The 18,922-nt window shown below is 50.6% G+C and overlaps 1 protein-coding gene across 4 annotated transcripts in view; it reads left to right on the plus strand.

The window, feature by feature from the left end:
• NSD1 (nuclear receptor binding SET domain protein 1) overlaps positions 1-18,922 on the plus strand; it is a 1,891,114-nt gene that overhangs the window by 445,421 nt on the left and 1,426,771 nt on the right. For all 4 annotated transcript variants that reach the window (XM_069651497.1, XM_069651498.1, XM_069651496.1 and 1 more), the window contains exon 4: positions 7,739-7,911. In XM_069651497.1, the coding sequence (XP_069507598.1) occupies positions 7,739-7,911 (173 nt within the window). The remainder of the gene's footprint in view (positions 1-7,738; positions 7,912-18,922) is intronic.

Genomic DNA, 18,922 nt, shown 5'->3' on the forward strand with positions numbered 1-18,922 from the left:
TGGAGTCTCAAAGAAGAGCGCTTTGCTGCCATGTATAACCCAGAGCCTTGCTGGATAGTGCAGCCTGTACTTCAGGTTGGAGTCCCGCAGCCTTCTCTTAACAGCCACAAAGTTCAGGTGTCACTTTTGCACCAGGAATGTATAATCCGGGTACACCGTGATGGTTGCCGAGGCTGTAGCGATTGTTCCACCTTTCCTGAAGTATTCAAGGATCTTCTCTCTGTCTCTTTAACACAGGATCTTGGCCATGATTTCCTGGTGGTGGTTTCCTTGTCTGGGCCCTCTCTACTGCGAAACCCTAGGATAATTCGCCCGCCCCTATCTTTTGTAAGATCATGGCCTCGATATACTCTGTGGGGTCAGGATTCTCTTCCCCTTCCGGTAATCCCACAATGCCAATGTTGTTCCTTCCCGGCCTTCCTTCCGCTTCTTCAACTCTGTATTCTAAGTTGTCCACCTTCTGTTGCAGGATATGTATGTCCCTGCTGTTTTCCTGGCTGGTTTCTGCAGTTGCTTTCATGTCTTTTTCCAGCATACAAGTTTGTTTGGCTATGGCTCTGACGCCTTGCCTTAAGAGATTGACGTCCACACTAACCGCGCCTATCTTGGCGTCCAGGGAGATTTTTACTTCATCTAGTTTGGATTCCCAAGCAGTCTTCAATGCAGCGATGGCTTCCAGAATCCTTTGGTCTTCTCTTAGTGACTCTCCTTTCCCGGGCGCGATGTGTACCTACGGGCCTGCTGCTTCCCCTGCTTGGTTTGGCTTGGTGAAGATGTCAAGAGAGGACTGCTTCGCTTTAGGCTTGGCCCCCTTGGACGACATCCTGCTGTAGTGGTTAGCCTGCATATCCTGTGGGTTTTCAGTCATCCTCTATGTATTGCCGCCGGGGCGTCCTGGGATGGTGTCTTGTCTGGTCAGGTGCCCTGACGTATGTCTCCGCGAGTTAATGAAACCCCCTGTTTGGTCCAAGGTTGTTGCATGTCACCTCCGTGTGCCTTCTGTGGATTGTGTGCTGGTCGGATTGTCGCTGTGTCCTTGCTCGAATTCCCAATGCCCTGGTGTCACGCTCCCAGAAGTGCTATGCCTCAGGGAGAACCGCGTTCATCTCTGTGTCTCACTCCTTGCTGGTTGATCGGGTCACTACTGGTGGGCCACCGCCCTCTTCCTTATGTGCTCGCAACCCTGTTTGTATGAGAATGCTGGGCTTTCCAGACGTTGTGTTGAGTGACACCAGCTATGGCACTTACAGTATGTCCCAGTACATGTGGCAGCTGCACGGGCATTTGATAGTCCCTCCTTGAGGTCAGGAGGCTTGGTATGCTCGCCCTCCTTGGGTGTTGGTCTGTCCCCCAGGGAGGTCTGTCTGTCGCGCCTTGAAACACTTGTGTATAGGCGCGTTACAAATGCCATATCATCATATCCCCAAGTCACCCAGTATGGTTGGGCCATGTTTCCATCTGGCGGTCAGTGTTACTTGTTAGCATCATGTGCGGTGTCTGGGTCCTACTTCCTGTACATGCAACTGAGGCACCCCACTGCCTCCCTGCCCTGTGTCTCCGCCGGGCCTGCTCAGTACAGTGTCTTAAGTTCGGCTTCTCCTGCCTATGGGCGTTGTTGAGAAGGTGCTTGGGGTCCTTTGCCTGTCCCTCAGTCTGCCATTTTCGGGCTTGCAAGCACTCCTGGCCCTATTCCGCGGGCGTGTATTACTTTGTATCCAGCCCATTCCTCTGAAGTGCCACCCCGCATTTGGGCCATGGCATTGGTTACTTCAATGGGCGGCTCGTGTGCAACGTCCTCTGCGAGGTTCCTAGAGTGCATCTGACAATGTAACTCTCGCTGCGTCGCTCGGGATTCACGTGCTACAGTTGCTCTTTTGCGCCTCCCGGGTGGGGAGACTTTCCTTGTGTTCCGCGACTTCGGCTGCAGCTTGATGCTGCTCTCCTTAACACCCGTATTGAGGGGTCCGGCGGCGCACTTCCACTGCTTTTTTGTCCGTGGGTTGTGGATGTCCCGCTGTCCTTCCACTTTAGGCTCCTGCATGTGGTCGCCAGTCTGGGGGAGTTCCAGAGTTTCAGCTCATACCTCGGCGCGCATCCAAATTAATGTGCTGTCTGTCCATGTGGCCTAGTAGTGTCAAGGCTGTCCGAGTCCCTTTGTCTCTGCCGCATCCGCCATCTTGTTTCGCTGTGGCGCGACCCTCAAGTTTGTCGTGTTCAAGCTTCTCCCTCGCGCATCTCGGGCATATGGTGCTTCTGCGTTGGCCCGCTTAGGTTCGCATGCATGGGCCTGCTTTTCTGTCCACCACAGGTGCATGTTAGTGCACTTTATTCTACGGATCCATGTCAGGTGGACGGGAGCTCCTCCGGGAACACATCATTTCACATTGCTTTGTAGCCACGCCCCCCTGTTCATCACCTAGTTGGCCTTTCTGGATCCTCCCACGAGGTTAGGTTCTGAAAAGCCTTCCTTACGTGAGTGAGGTATGTGGCAAAAAGCACAGGAGTATGGGGGAGGTGCTGAAAGAACAAACGTGAAATAACCAACAAATAAAATAACTTCCAAATTGAGAAACCATTAGGATTGAAAATGTTTTTTCAATAATACTATTCAATCAGAAACCATTTTGAGACTAGTGTGTCTACTTCAGAGACCTCAGCCAGTTAAAACATACAATAACTTTATCGTCGGATACCTGCTGGTGTTGGTAATTATTTTTGTTTTAAGTACTTGCTAGTCAAGAGGGTACAAACCCAATACTGTGCCAGACACAAAAGAATCATAGTTGAACAATTCTCAGTGTGTCTTCCTTGGTAGAGTACACGGTGCAGACAAGCATCTAAGCCATGCCATGCCTTATTGAATTGTCTCCATCGCACACATTTACAAATTCATTATTGCATTCATGCAGTATCATCTAGCACCAAGGTAGCATATTCTAGTTGTGGACACGTTTTGGGGACACTATAGACGATATGTCATCTGTAAGCATTAATACTCTTACGTCCTTTCCCCTTTCCACCATACTGCATGGGTGTCCCTACCAAGGGACGGGAGACAGAACTTTTTTCACCAGAAAAAAACCTTCTTCCCCTTTAAATTTAGAGGCGCGCGGCCCTAGGAGAATGCGCTGCCCTGACTCAGCCCCTCTGCTAAAATGTGAATTCCGCTGCAGACCGATGTAGTCACCCTGGCCAAGTAAGGTTGGCTCAAGCCCCACTCTGTTCAGCCGGTCAATCGACGCCTGGACGCCAAGTACAGGCAGATGGAGGGGGGATACACACTTGCTATCGGCCCATCCTCAGCCACACTCCTCACTGATTGCTGCAGCATCACTATACTCCGAGCTTAAGTCGTCCTCTGCCGCCTCCTCTGCTGTGCTGCTAGGGAAGGAGGAGAAGATCTTGGAGGCGTATGGGAAGAAATTCTATTCCAACGCGTCCTTGCATCTTCGTCAGGCCAACGCCGATGCCATGCTGGCGGCCACTAACAAGAGGTTATGGCGGGAAATTGCAGATTTCCTCCCAGAGCTTCCTACGCAGAGCCAATCACGTTTCAAGGCAGGACTGGTTGAGGCTAAGCTGGTGGCGCAGGACATCCTGCAGTCCACCGTGGCCCACATTGACACCTCTGGCCGGGCTATCTGCATCGCCACGGACATGAGAAGAACAGCCTGACTCTGCAACTAAATTTAACCCGGATGTCCAGGAATGCATATTAGACCTGCCGTTCGAGGGGAGTGACCTCTTCCACTCCACCACGGACGAGGGGCTGGCCAAAAAGAAAAATGGCTCACAAACGGTGAAGTCTTTATCCATCCTGACAAAGACCACGCCCAAATCGTACACCCAGTCACAGCAGCGCTCCGACCAAGGGCTTACATACGGAGCGTTCCGCGGCTTCCAAGAATGGAGGTCCAGGCAGCTGGACCGCTCGCCGACTCCACATTGGCGCAAGCAACAGAAAAAAGGTGGGGCGGGGTGAGTAAGGGCTTTTTCCAGTCCCCCTCCTCCACAACAGCCTCTGAGGGAAAGAGGGCATGACACGCCCCTCCGGGTTCACGTGTCTCCAGCAGGGGCAGGCTTGCTCTCCATGCACATTTCTGGCACCAGAATTTCTCAGACCCCTGGATCCTATCCGTAGTTTTCACGGGGTACTGCCTACCAATCCCAGCCTCTCCTTCTGCCTCCCCTCCCTCAAGTTGGGACAGCAACTCTTCTGGCAGAGATCTGATCGCTCATAGAGAGCCGGGTCATGGAGGAAGTACCAGCCTCCCAGCGAGGCTTGGGCTTCTACGCCAAGATTTTTGCCATTTAGAAAAAGAACCAGGTGGGCCTGAGAGTTGTGCTGGACCTTTCCACCCTCAACCTCTCCTTACGCCAGCTTTAATAGCAGAGACATTGTGCAAGGGAGACTGGATGTGCTCCCTGGATCTGAAGGACGCGTATCTACACGTCCTGATATGGCAGCCCCATCATGCTTTCCTACGGTTCAGGATCATGGGCTACCGTTTTCAATACAAGTTATTTCCATTTGGCCTCAACTCGGCCCCCAGGATCTTTACCAGCCTCATGAATACTGTCTGACCTCCTCAGGGCCTCCACATCTACCCATACCTCGACGACTGGCTCGTCGGGGCTACATCGCCAAAAGCAGTTCACCACACTTCCCATGTTCTTATGAACACACTGCACTATCTGGGTGTTTTTTCGCTCAGTCTCAAGAAGTCGCAGCTGCAACCCACACAGCCTCTGACATTCTTGGACCTCATCTGGGAGACGTGCTCCGAGAGAGTGTTTCCATCGGAGGACAAGATCACAGCCATCAAGAGGGCCATTACTCACTTCCTCAGCAGAGAGGTGACCTCGGCCTGGTGGTATCAGCACCTCCAGGGTCTCTTGGCAGTGGTCCCATTAGCCGTCCCCCACACGAGACTCAGGATGAGGAGGATACATCAGTGCTTCGCGGCATCATGGAACCAGGAGCGTGGTTCTCAGTTAGAGATGATCAACGTTCCTCCATCTCTCCACCAGGCGGTCCATGGACTGCAACCTACGGACGGGCAAGCCCTTCTGGTCTCCCACCCCGCAGGTCACCATCACCACGGACTCCTCTTGAGGGATGAGGAGCCACCCTGGACTATCTGTCAGTCCACAGCACCTGGACCCGACACAAGCAGGAGTACCACATCAATTGGTTGGAGCTGAACACCATCTGGCTAGCGCTCAGAGCATTCCTTCCACTTATCAGGGGCAAAGTTGTCCTTATCCAGACAGACAACTCGACCAGCATGTACTATGTCAACAAGCAGGGAGTGGCAGCTAAACAGCATTGTTACTCATGAGATCTTTAGCAGATGGGGTCTTCCCCAGGTGGATCTCTTTGCCACCTGACACAACAAGAAGTGCCCTCAGTTCGCCTCCTGGAAGGGACAAGGCCCTGGCTCCCTGGGCGACTCATTTCGGATTCGGTGGAACGGCACGACAGCTTACGCCTTCCCGCCCACTCCGGTGATTCAGAGTGATTTGCAAGATCAAGGAGTCTCGCCACCTCAACATCATTCTAATATCTTCATGGTGGCCAGCCAGTCATGGTTCTCGGAGCTGCTCAGCCTCTCGGGGATGCCACGATTCACCTTCCGACTCGCCCATCACATCTTCTGCCGCAGAATGGGGGGGGCAGAGTCATCCACCCCATGCCACAGAAGCTATCCCTCACAGCATGGTTCCAAGACAGGTGTTGCTAAGGCACCTCAGCCTCTCCCAGGCTAATCATACAGGGTTCAAGGAGACCAGGGCCCAATATAAAAGTAAATGTTCTAGGCTCTGCCACTGGGCAGCCACCAAGGAAATTGATCCCCTGGCATGTACTCTGGACGATGTGCCCTCCTTCTAGGGTGTACCTCGACCACTAAGGCGTGCAGGTGGACACCTGCCGCACTTACCTCGCAGCCATCGGGGCGTACAGGAACTCTGAGGAGGGGGTCTTCTCCTCCTCTAATCCGATTGTCAAACATTTGATGGGCTTGCAAGACTCTACCCCCCATCAAGAGGCCACACCCCATATGGGACATAAACATGCCCTGGCGCACAAACCATTCGAGCCAATGGTGTCCGCGGACATCAGGCTGGTCACTATTAGGACGGCCTTATTAGTCGGCCTCACCTCGGATCGCAGAGTCAGCGAATTCCAGGTGCTCGTCGCCTTAGAACCATATACTACCTTTCACAGGGACGAAAGTAGTCCTGTGGACACCCCCAGCATTTCTGCCTAAGGTGCCGTCTGCTTTCCATCTAAACGAGGAAATAGTCCTTCCTACGTTTTGTGCTGATCCTAAGGATGAGGCACAGAGTTCTGCATTGCCTGGTTGTCAGGCGTGCCCTGAAATTCTACCTTGACAGGACCAAGGGCTTCGGCAGGTCAGATTACTTATTTGTCACTTTCAGAGGTGCAAGACCAGGCTGTCAGGCCTCCAAGGCCTCCATATCCTGCTGGATAGTCTCTGCCATCAAAGAGGCATACGAGGGTCAGAACAAGCCTCTTCTGGCAAACATGCACGCCCACGCAGTTGGGGCCAAGGCAACGGCCATCGCATTCTAGCACCATGTCCCTTGGCAAGTCATAAGCAGGGCAGCCACATGGGCCACTCCCTCGGCTTTCTGCAAACATTACTGTTTGGATGCCGGCTCTAGATCTGATGCGGCTTTCGGATAGGCGTTTCTCAGGAACCTATTTGCTTAAGGAGGTTCTCCTCTCCTCCCTGGGCTACATTCAGTTGTAATCTACCATGCAGTTTGGCGGAAAGGGGACAGGACTTAAGAGTAATTATAAGTTACTCACCGTAGTGACTCCTTAGTCCCCTTTCCTCCAAATGTCCCACCATCCTCCCCCCTAATACTGGTGTCATTAGGCAATGTTAATCGATTGTTAACGCGTCTATGGGGACTGAGGTGTGGCGCTCGAGGGCGGAGTTAAGGCAGCGCATGCTCCCAGGGCCGCACCCCTGCATGCCTCTAAATTTAAAGGGGAAGTTTTTTCCAGTGAAAAAGCTTCCGTCTCCTGTCCCTTGGAAGGGATGCCCATTCAGTATGGAGGAAAGGGGATTAAGGGTAGTACTACAGTGAGTCATTTATAATTTATTGGAAGGGTTCATGTAGATGAGGGTTCTTTAAATTTGGCAATGCTGTCCTTTGTAATAGGAAGAATTTTCATACATTACAGCTCTCTGAAACTCATCGTCTTCTCTGCTTTGGTTATCAGTTCCCAATGATTATGAATAGAAGGGAGCTGGACATAAGGAGAAGTTACCTTTATGGTGGTGTTGGTTTTCTCTCCACAGATTCTCCCATGCTGTTAAAACCCAGCCCCCATGACCAGGTTGAAAAGCTAATGGCTCTGTTACTGGCAGGTTCAATATTTAATGCGTAGTAGGATGCAAGAGCTGGGTCATAGTACATTTATGTCACATAGTGCCAACTACTGTTTTGTTTCTAACCGTTATGCAGTGCCTGGTCCTCAGCCCTTAGCAAATTATTCAAATGGTTTGCGTTTGGCTAAGGTCTCTGAACCAAGAGTACTTGGGCCACCATAAATGAAATCTTTCCTAATGGGGTAGTAATTATTAAAAAAGGTGCATGTTTGCGGATTCAACAGCAACTACTTGTTTTACCGACCACTGAGTTAATCTTCTTTGCAGTGTTACTCCTCCTAACCTTGTCTCATTTATGAATTTATTACCAGAGGCCCACCGGAAATTCTACCGACAGTATTATGTGGAGGCGTTGGATAATCCATTGGAGAAGAACTGGGTCAATGGAAGAGGTGTTCTACCCTTTGAAGGAAAATATCAGTTTGAAGATCTACCAGATCTTCGAAGAAAAGGGAGGCAGACTGATAAGATCTACAAGCACAGGGTAATGCCTCAAGCTCTCACGATGGTCTAAATGATTCAGCCGTTGGCTGCACATAGTTTAGAGTTTAAGGCGCGGAGCGTCTGGAAACAAGAATGTGAAAGTTAAAGACATTTTCATTTTGTAAAGAAGTGTTCTTTGGTTTAGGTGAGCATAGGTTTATTTGTATGGAACCTTTTTGTAAAACTGCATATTTGTCTGTTTCCCCATTTCCTCCTCATGCACCCTAACCTTATCTGTAGCTCCTCCATTTTGAATTTGACTTAATGGGGCACAGTATAATGACGGGGTCTCAACTAGAGTATATTTTAGAGGTGTCTCTGTACTCCTGAAACCAGGAAGGTATACCAAAATCATTTCAGTTTACCCATCAGTTCATGATTTGACATTCAATTGTGTGCTTGTGGCAGGGATCACAAACGAGCCAATGAGAAATATGGATTTAGTGTTCATCAGTGTAGTGATCCTCAATATTGCATGGCACAGCTTGACACACATGGAGGTGGGTTCAATTGATATGGTTCAGATGTGGCTGTTTTTTTACTCCACAAAACATTTTGTTAAGGTTTTCTCAGCATGAGTACACAACAACAACAACACTGTCAGTGCAATAGTCATCAACATATCGTGGTTCAAGCATCGTATTAAGGATAGTGTTCCAGCAGTGCCAGTGGTTCAGTTAATTCATGTATGTCTCTGCATTGTCCCCCACCCCCCACCCCTTCCCTCTCCAGGCTGCTTCAAGACCTCGGGTCACTCCCCTGAATGACTATTTTCTTAGTTTGCGCCACCCTGGAGCCATTGTGTGAGGGGAGGCCTCTTGGTGAGCCTTGGGAACTTTTCTGCATATTCCAAAAAGGGAGCCTAAACATTCAGAAAATTATTCAAGCGACCCGAGCGGATTGCAGTAATCTTCTCCGCTACGACAATCTCCGAACACTTTGACCACAATAGCGGGATCGAGAGGCTGTCTACGTTTTTTCCAAAGTCGTGCCAGTGCGACCTTCGCGGCCAGGAGAAGGTGGGTGCACAGGCCAGGGACCTAGCCCGATAGTGGGAATTCCCCTCCCCGTGTCTCCCAGAAGAATTATCCCAGGGTCCCATGGGATGGCGAGCCCAGTTATTTCTTTAATGTGACCGACCACCTCCCTACAGTATCTGTCCGCTTTCGGGCAGGACTGTATAATATGGAACAGTGTGCCCCGTTCTGAGCACCCTCGCCAGTAGTCTGCCGGGATTTCGGGCTTGGCCTTATGTAAGGTGTCCAGACATTTGGTCGACCTAAAACTGGTCGAATGACATTTGGTCGACGCAATTTGGTCGAAAACCAAATGGTCGATTTTTTTTTTTTTTTTTTTTTTTTTTAAATTATATATTTATTTTTCGGGTTTTCGTTTTTTACAAAAATGGGTTTTTAGAAAAAAAAGGGGGTTGGGGGGGACCCCCCCCAAAAAAAAGGTGAAAATAAAAAAAATTCGACCATTTGGTTTTCGACCAAATTGGTTCGACCATTTGTCTGGTCGACCAAATGTCTGGTAACCCTTATGTAATTGTTCTGGGGTGATGTAATATCTGTAGCAGAGTTTATAACCTCCTTCTCTGTTCGTTATGTATTGTGTACTTTTATGGAGTCTAGCCCTGTTCCTCCAGCTCTCGGCCCAGGTCTCTCTCCCAGTCCCGCATATATCTTTCTTTTTTTGAGGGGTCAGTTCTGTCCAGGATGCGATACAGCGTCGAGATTCTTCCTTTGGGGGTTGGGGACAGTAGGGATAGTTCCAACGCTATTGGGTCCGTAGACCCCTTTTCTCTGACCACCTTATGCGACAACCAGTGCCGGAGATGGACATAGTGGAACCTCTCTGATTCTCCCATTCCAAATTTTTCTTCGCATCTCGAACGTTATTGGTGATCCACCCTCCGGGAAATCAGCGATTTTTCGTTTTTTTTTTTTCATTTAAAAAAAATGGTGTACACCGCCCCTCCGGCCCCTCCACCCCCCTTGGCTGGCATCCCGGGGTGGGTTGTTCCAAACGGGCGTAGCGGGCCTAATGTTCCCCGGGTGCCCCATTTTCCGTGCTGCGGCTTTCCAGCATACGGTAGTTACTCTAGTTGCAGTAAGGGGGCCCTAATTTCCTCTGGATTTTATAGGTGGCAGGTGCAGGAGGTCGGACATCGGGACCAGGCTTCCTCTAATTGTCTCCACAGCAGAAGGTCCGTTGTCTGGGACCAGGTATATGCATGGGAGAGCTGGGCTGCGTGGGCGTACCTAGGTATTTCTGGGACTCCCAGACCTTTCAGTGCCTGCCCGCGGGTCATGATCTTCTTTGCTATTCTATTTCCCCCCCACTCCCCCCAAACGAATTCCTGTATTTTCTTCTGCAAGGAGAGCAGCTTTTTCTTTGGAACATGGACCGGTAGTGCTGCACAATGTTATAACAGCCTGGGGATCAAATTCATTTTTATAGCGGTGATGCGCCCAAACCAAGAGATATCTTGGTTCTTCCAATTCTTTAAATCTCTCCGGAATTCAGAGTAACTGTGGGAAGTTTTTCATCTATATATGGGAAGGGTCTTTGGTGATCTGCACCCCCAGGTACCCATTTGCTCCTTTAGACCAGGGTATTGGCATCAGTTGACCAAGGTCCGCTCTCTGTTGCTTAGAAAGGTTGATTGAAAGGGACGCAGATTTGTCAAGGTTAACCCTGAACCCGGATATCACCCCAAAGTGTTCATTTCCTTCCAGAGGGAGCCAAGGGACGCGTGCAAGTCAGTTACGGTTACGAGGACATCGTCCGCGTAAAGGGTGACCTTTGTATTCCTGATTACGCCCCCACCCTGAGCCCTTTGATCCTAGGATTCTGCCAGATTCTGGCTGTTAAGGTCTCCATGGATAGAGCAAAGATCAAAGGCGAGAGAGGGCAGCCCTGTCGTGTACCCCTGTTTATCTTAATCGCCTCGAACTTGATGCCATTAACCCGAAGATGCGTGGTGGGGTTCTGGGAATTGGCCATAGCCCATTTAATAAAGTTTGGGCCAAACCCCAGATGCTCCAGAACCCCTTGAATATAGACCAAATCTACCTGGTCAAAAGCTTTGCGAGCATCTAAAGATATTACGGCCATTTCCTCTTACAGGCGCTTTCGATTAGGTTTATCGTGCGCCTTATGTTGTCGTTTGTCCCCGGCCCTGGAATGACCCCGGTCTGGTCCCGATGAATTATCTCAGGGAGGGACACGCTCCGCCTACCCTCCAGTACCTTTTGAGTATATTTTCCCATCGTTGTTCATTAGGATAATTGGTCTGTACGAAGTGGTCTGCTCGGGATCCTTCCCTGGCTTGTGGATGAGGCCTGTGACCGATTCTGCCATAGATGTCGTGATGGAGCCTGTGGATAGGAAGGAATTTAATAGGACAGCTAGGTATGGGGCCAGTGTGCTCGCGTAAGTTTTGTAAAATGTTGCTGTAAAGCCGTCAGGAGCCGTGCTCTTTAATGATTTCATGACTTCGATTATTTCTTCTGGTGTGATCGGGGATTCTAGCGACGCTAGAAGGGATTTATTTTGGGGTCGGTTGGGGATAACTGGACAGTTCAATGAGCGGTGTGGGGGTGGTCTGACATTGTCCTGTGGTGGTTCACCAGTTCCTCCATTAATTCCGTCTGTGTATCTGGCTTTGCTGTCAGCTCCTATGAGCCTCCGGATATTATTCCTTTTGTGCACTTTTTTAAGCGTATATGCGAGGACTTGGTTCGCCTTGTTTCCTTTGCTATAGTAAAATTATTTTGTGAAGGCCAAAGACTTGGTGGTGCGGTCCGCCCAGTGCATTTCGAGTGCAATTTTGGCTTTCTTTAGGGCCCTTTCGGTTTTCCTTGAGCTCCAAGATTTCAGCTCTGTCTCCCAGAACCGCACCCCCTCCACAAGCCTAGCAGCCACAATATTTGAAACCCGCCTCTGTTCTGCCCCCACGCTGATGAGGATCCCTCTGACCACTGCCTTCATAGCGTCCCAGGTTACCCCTATGGATGTATCTGCAGGTGAGTTTTCCCTGAAATAATTTTCTATTGTTTCCCCGATTTCCCTTCTGATGCTGTCATCCTGCAGTATGGGGTCGTGCAATTTCCACTGCCATTGGGGAGTGCACCTGGCCGGAGATGTTGAGATTTGCGGAGACTGGGGCGTGGTCCGAGATCATATGGGTGTGGATCACTATATTGTTTAGGCAGGAGAACAGAACACTGGATACTAGCAGGAGGTCAATTCTTGAGAATTCTCTATGTGCACCTGAGTAGTGGGTGTAGTCCCTTGTGTCCCCATTAGCCAGTCTCCATGCCTCCACAGTTTCGGTTTTCCTTAGGAGCTTTGCTAGGGAGAGCGATTGCGTGAAGTCCGAATTAGTGGCGGGCGGGGTCTTGTCCATTTGGGGGTTGGGGACCACGTTGAAATCGCCACCTATGAGGAGGCACCCTTCTTTAAATGCTAGAATGCTCGGGATAAGGTCTGTGAGGAATCTATTCTGGGCAGTGTTTGGGCAGTAGATGGCGACCAACGTGATCGGCTGCTCCACGAATAGACACCTCAACAGGAGGAATCTGCCCCCTGGGATTTTAGTTAGGGGGACTTTATCGATCAGCAGAATTACCACTCCATGCTTTTTCTCCCCGGAAGAGGCTAAGAACCCTTTCTTAAATCTTTTGGATCTAATGCGGCTTTCATCTGACTGCAGTAAGTGGGCCTCCTTAAGGAAAACAATATCCCCTGCTAAACGCCCCAGCCTGTGCTTCACTGATCTGCGCTTCCGTGGGGAGTTAAGGCCCTGGACATTCCAGGTGACAACAACAATTTCCTTTTTGTCAGCCATATTCAGGCTTAGCAGTGGTGAGGTTGGCAATGTCCCTGCCTCTTCTGGTGCCCAGGTGAACCGTGTGTGGGGTGACATGCTGGTTGTTTGATTTTGAGATGTTTGTGACTGATGTTGTGTAGTGGTGTGCAGCTTTCTGAGATGGTGGACTAGGTAAATCCGATCTTCCAGTGCCTCCTACTTCTCTCCCTCTCCCCCCACCCCTCTCAAACCTAGCAGGATAGAACTCACCCCACTTAACAGGCTAACTGGTGGTGTTCCCGCACCGAACACGTGGCCAACTGGGCCCAACGCATAGATTGTGGTGTATCATAGCAACTCAAGTTTCGATCCCATGGACGGGTGTGCCAAGAGACTCTCGAGGCTCAACTTCACAAATGCCCCACTGTGATTGTCTATTTCCCTCCGCCCCTGCCTGCATGCCACCCCCCTCCAACCCCCACCCCTCCGTCCGGGACCCGCTTCATATTGGCAACCATGAGGAGGTACAAGTTCCTGGTTGGAGTTCACCAGTCATCTTAGACAACTAGAGTAGATAGTAGTCAGACTGGTTTAGGCGGCTTTCGAGGATGCCTGCGGATCCTGCACCTCCGGCTGACTCTCGACCAAGATGTCTCCGGCTGCTTCCTGGTGGTGCTTCGGGCTGTCTCCTCTGATTCCTACTCAACAGTGCCTCCAAAGATGCCCATGAATTTATCTACTTCCCTCATGGTAGAGAATCTCCATTTTAGTTCCCTCCCAAGAGAATTTCACAGATGTTGTCAACCTCCAGCGATATGGGGTCTTTCTTTCTCGCAGCCATTCCGGGAACCCCCTTAAGAGCTTTCCGCTTCTGGAGGGTTGAGTTTGCTAAGTCCTGGTAGAGCAGGATCGTAGAGCCCTGGAAGGTGATTTGTTGCATTGATCTGGCCTCGCGCATTATATCCTCTTTGATCTGATAGAAGTGCACTATTGCAAGGACATCCGTTGGCGAGGAGGAAGCCTGTCTCGGGACCGTTCTGTGCACACGGTCCAATTCCAGAGGGGAGTCATCGGGCAGTGTTTATAATAAATCGGAACAGCTTCGACACAACTTTTCAGGTCTGTGTCCGAGATAGAGGCGGATTTTGTTTCGCTACGACTTGTTCTTGGCGTCCTCTTGCTTCGCCCTCAAGCGCTACGCATCTCGCCTCGAGTGCTGCTATTCTGTCCAGCCCCTTCTCCCATTCAAATTTCTGCTCAGAAAGCTCATTCTCAATTTCAGTGGTTCTGGTTTCTACCGTCGCCACTCTTATCTAGTGAGTTGAGCTTCTGCGTCACCTCCTCAGTTCCTTTTTGGATCTCTCTCGTCCGGGCCGCTAGTAACTCCCTGTTGTCTGACTTGGTGGCCGATTGTGCTGGGTCCGAACTCTCCGGGATTGCGCTCAGTGTTAATTCTCCTGGCGGGTCCCCCTTCGCTTTCTCCACCGCTGCTCCACTCATTAATGCTGCAATGTCCGTCTGGACGCCTTCCTGCTTTTCGCCATAACTCTAGAGTGTGTAGCGATATGCAGCAGTGGGTGGCCGCCCGGACTTTCCTACTTCGAGAGTTCTGTACCACGCGCTCTTTTTTTGTGTGGGCCCAGGAAGCCCGGATCTGCAGCGTCGGGTGGGAATATCACATATTCTTCAGTTCTTCACTGGTAGTCCCCTCGCTTGGCTCAGTGGGGGTGAGGGGAAGCACACCCCTAAGGATGAGGGTAGGTAGGTGTGCATGTCCGGAGATCACCCTCTGCTAGGGGACTCGAGCAGCGCCTCTTACCTGTCTGGGGAAGGACTCTTCTTGGCTTATAGGGTCTCCTGGGAGGGAAGCCCCCCACCATGCTGGTATGTGTTGTGTGGTTAAAACGCAGTGCTGCAGGTTGAGTAGGCATCCATGCAGATGGCAGCTGTCTTTATAGCCCCTCCCGTCTCAGAGCAGTGTGTGGCTTGAAGTGGTGGTGGTAGGCGCTTCCTGCTAAAGCCGTATGTCCCAGCAGCGTTCTGTTGCTGTGGTCCCAGCTGCACCGTAGATGCACTGCGATGGTGCTATGGGGCACTTTCTTGTGGAGGAGGCTTAAGGGTGGAAAAGCGCTATGCTGCTGGTGGGGAGGGGGAGAGGGGCCCCCACCTCTTCTGAGGCTCCCGGTGGAGCGGAGCACGCTTCACCCCCTCACCCTCCCTCCTCGTTATCGTAGGCCTGCCGGGTGGAGATCCTGTGGTGTCTTGTTTGGCCCCCGACGCAGCCCCTGAGGGGCTGTGTCACCGGCGGAGATGGCACCCGAGTGTCCAAAGCAGCAGGTGTCTGGGGCCGCTGATGATGGGCGAGGGGGGGTGAGCCTCTCAGATGTGTCGCTGTGCGGTGCGCTATGAGCGGGGGCAGTGCCACTCCAGCTGGTCATTCCGTAGGATGGGCCGTTACGCGGGCCGCGGGGGAGACCACCTGAACTCCCTCGCCTGGGTCCGCAGCTGTGGGCGGTCGTTCCGAACACCCAGCTCTGCAGTCACAGTGCTGGACTCTGGAGGGGCATCAGCCTAGGGATCCCAAAGTGGTAGCTGGGCTCTTCGTTTACGCCTCCCCCCCCTTCGTAGCTGGGGTTCGGGATGCGAGATGGCAGCCGCCATTTTTGTTTATTGGCGCCAACCCCAGGGTTAAGTTCCCCGTAGTCCGGATCAGCCGCCGCTTCAGGAAAGTTCTTCCAGCCAGACCCGCACCCGGCACTCCAACACCCCCATCTTTATTTTCAGGACTTGACTGGGTCGGGGGCCGGCGGAATTTCGTCTGGTGCGGTGTGCCAGCCAGAAGCTCCTAGGGAGATATGCCACGCACGGCAGATCCAAGCCACCCCCCAGATGTGGCTATTTTACTGTGCATTCAATTGTTGCTAGTGGTAGAGATCAAAACAGACCTAGATCAAAGCTTTTGAGAGCTTTTTGCTATCCAAAAATCTTGGAAAAATAATTTGATGGAGCACAGACAGTATCTACTACCCAGAAATAAAACCATATGATTATTGCTGTTTTCAAATTATTTTCCTTTCTGTAATAGCACCCTTGCCCTGTGTGTAAATTTTTTTTTTAATTAAGATGTTAATGGGCCCCAGGCTCGCATATACAGATTGTTTCTCTCTCAATGTGCTTAAAGCTGGATGATCTGAGGTGGTCACTTAAAGGCGCTTGGCGCTCCCCAAATAACCGCCCTCAGTGATTTTTTTTTTTTTAAACTTTTTATTAGTGGTCACAAAGATACACAGCACCATTCCACATCACACCTCAAATATTAAACAAGTATACAATATTTGATTCATTTATACATCCGGTGTTACAGAGACTCGTCATCATCGGAGATCATGTTACATAAATACACTCTGAAAGGGCCCCAAATGTCTTTTGGTCTACATGCCGCAGGTTGGGTCAAGACATATTGTTCTTCTGTTTCATTGACATGTGTTAATTCATGAGGAAATTGGTTCATGCTGGGTGGCCCAGCGTTTTTCCATTTCTGTGGGATGCATTTTTTGGCCAACGCACATGAGATATTAAACAATCTTCTAGCTTTCTCAGAGCGCTTGCCAATGTCCCCAAACAGGTATTTTTGAGGAGTTAGTTCAGGGGGGACCTGCATTATCTCTTCCAAAATCACAGCCACGGTATTCCAAAAGCCCGCCACAACCCGACACTCCCAATACATATGAAAGGCTCCGGCCCGGGGTGCATTGCATTTAGGGCAAGCATCCGAGCTTTCTGGTGCAAATTTTGCTATTTTAGCCGGTGGTGTAGTATATTTAGGATTTTGAATTGGATTAACCGTAGCCCAGCATTAAGTGACACATTCTTAGTGAGTGAGCGGTACCTGGCCCATTTCTTCTCTTCAATGGGCATCTGCAAATCTCTTTCCCATTTTTCTTTGATTTACTGTAGGGTGTGGGTCTGCACTGCTGAATACAGCTTAGAGATTCCCAGGCCATCTTTAGCAGTTACCAACTGTATACATGGGTGTGGTGGAGGTTCGTCTGGGAATAGCGGCCATCTTTTCTGAAATGCATATCTCGTGCGGTAGTATTGAAGTGTCTTGAGTGGCCCATCTCCCAGCGCCCTCAGCAATTCCCTCAAGGTTGCACATTTCCCATTGATGAACATGTCACCCACCTTCATCTCACTATTTGGGTCCCAGGATTCCTGTATGCTGCTGTCATGCGTAGGGGGTATATCTGGGAAATTCCATAAGGGTATTTCCGGGTTGTAGGGTGTCTCCAGTTTCAACCTTTTGTATATAGCCTCCCACGCCCTGACAGTGCAGCTTACCGGATTGTATTCGCAGGTGTCCTTTTGTCGTGAATCGAAAATGACTGTATGTTTGTGGGATGTGTAGTGCATTCCTCTATCCATGTGTGGGGTGTTCTATCTGAAGCATTATACCAGTACGCCCTCAGTGATTTCTACCTCTCCCCAGTCGTCGTTGGTCTAAATGGATAAGGGGTTCAGGCCTTGCAGATGCTCTTTGATTTCTTTTTTTTACTTTCTCTCTTCTCTTCTCTCCCTCCTTCACTGTTCTTCCAACACCACCCACTTCCCTTCCCTTCTCCTTCCGCTTTACTGTTCCTCGGATGTCTCACTCCTTTTATGCCACACCCCCATATTTTGATGTTACTTTGTGACCTCTAACTTTCCGCACCTCCATCTATCCCCTTCTCCTCACTAATCCGCCCTACTCCATACCGCTCCTCACTCCTCCATACTGCTCAATTACTCCTCCCTCCACACTACTGTTCGCTCCCTCCACACTCCCTCCTTCACACTACTCTTGACTCTCTCCTCCACACTATACCTTCACTCTGCCCCTCCCACCTCCACACCACTACTCCTTCCTACTACTACTACTCAAACACCCTCCTTTCACTCTGTACCATACACTAATTCTCTTACCCACACTTGCCACACTAACACACTCGCACTGCGTTACCACTTTCACTCACTAGGCAATATCTCACCTGCTCCAAAAAATAAAAAGCTTGCACGCTCCCACCCTCTTTCATCCCTGCTGCTGCTCCTCTCTTGGTGGTCCTCCTCCTCTTCTTCTTCTGACCTCACCTGGATAACCCACACTTCCTTCTTCCGGTAATGTTCGTATATCCCCTCTCTTTTTTAGGCCTCTGTCCCTGGCTAATCTGGCCCCGTTTTTCCCCTCCCAGGGCATGGTAGATGTAGCAAATGTTATAGGTAAGGGCTAAGTGCAAACCTGCAGCGGGTCTGCCATGGCCGCCCAGGAGAATAAATGTTCCCGTTTGTGTTATGGGGCTTTGTGCCTGTGGCCCGTGTGGGAAACCTGAGGGTATTCTCACCCCCTGAACCCCTTGGATCCTCTGCACATATGCTCAGGGAAAGGCCATAACTATTGGCTCCCGACCCTAGGGGCAGAGACGTGTTGGAGGATCACCTGGGTGGAGGAGCCCTGGGAACAGGGAGTGGGGTGCACTTGGCCGATATCATATATGATAGGTTAGACATGGTATCCCCCTTTCCCTAGTGACCACCAACCCAACCCCTCCCCAACCTTTATAGGCTTTTAAAAGCCAGCTCCTCTCATTTCTCCACCATTGACACTAAACAGTACTGGGACGCAGAGGCAACTAAGAGCAATTACGACTATGCTATTTTATGATTCTAGTACTGGGAAGAGGAAGATGCATGCTAGGAGTAGTGAAGGTCAAGCATCTCCCTTTAATGGGAGTCAGGCAGGACTGAATAATCATTCACACCCGCAGCCTGTGAAGGGGCTGCAGGTGCATAAGTGGAGCCCAACCCAGTGGCAGAGAGAGTTGACAGGAGGAGGACCAAGAGGCCAGTGCATGCTGCAGAGGATCGTTCAGCATGGCATGGAAGTGCAGACTCCATGGAGCGGGCCAAGAAAGGTGAACAGAGCCATGCTGGAAGGCTGCCTGTTTTCCTTTCTATTTAAAGTGCTAGCTCCCCTGTGGTGGAGGACCACCCCAGGAGCGTCTGAGGGGCAGAAGACTCTGTAATCCTCACTGCAGCACAAACATCCTAAGCGACCGGTGAGTTTCTGGGGCTTGAGAAACCCGGTGCGCGTGTGTGAACATAAGCATTTTTATAAAATACATTGTATCAGACTGGTCGCGTGTGGCAGAAAGGACGTTTT

The sequence above is a fragment of the Ambystoma mexicanum genome, chromosome 3p (genome assembly GCF_040938575.1).
Source record: "Ambystoma mexicanum isolate Mex_15411 chromosome 3p, UKY_AmexF1_1, whole genome shotgun sequence".
NCBI classification, from domain to species: Eukaryota; Metazoa; Chordata; class Amphibia; order Caudata; family Ambystomatidae; genus Ambystoma; species Ambystoma mexicanum.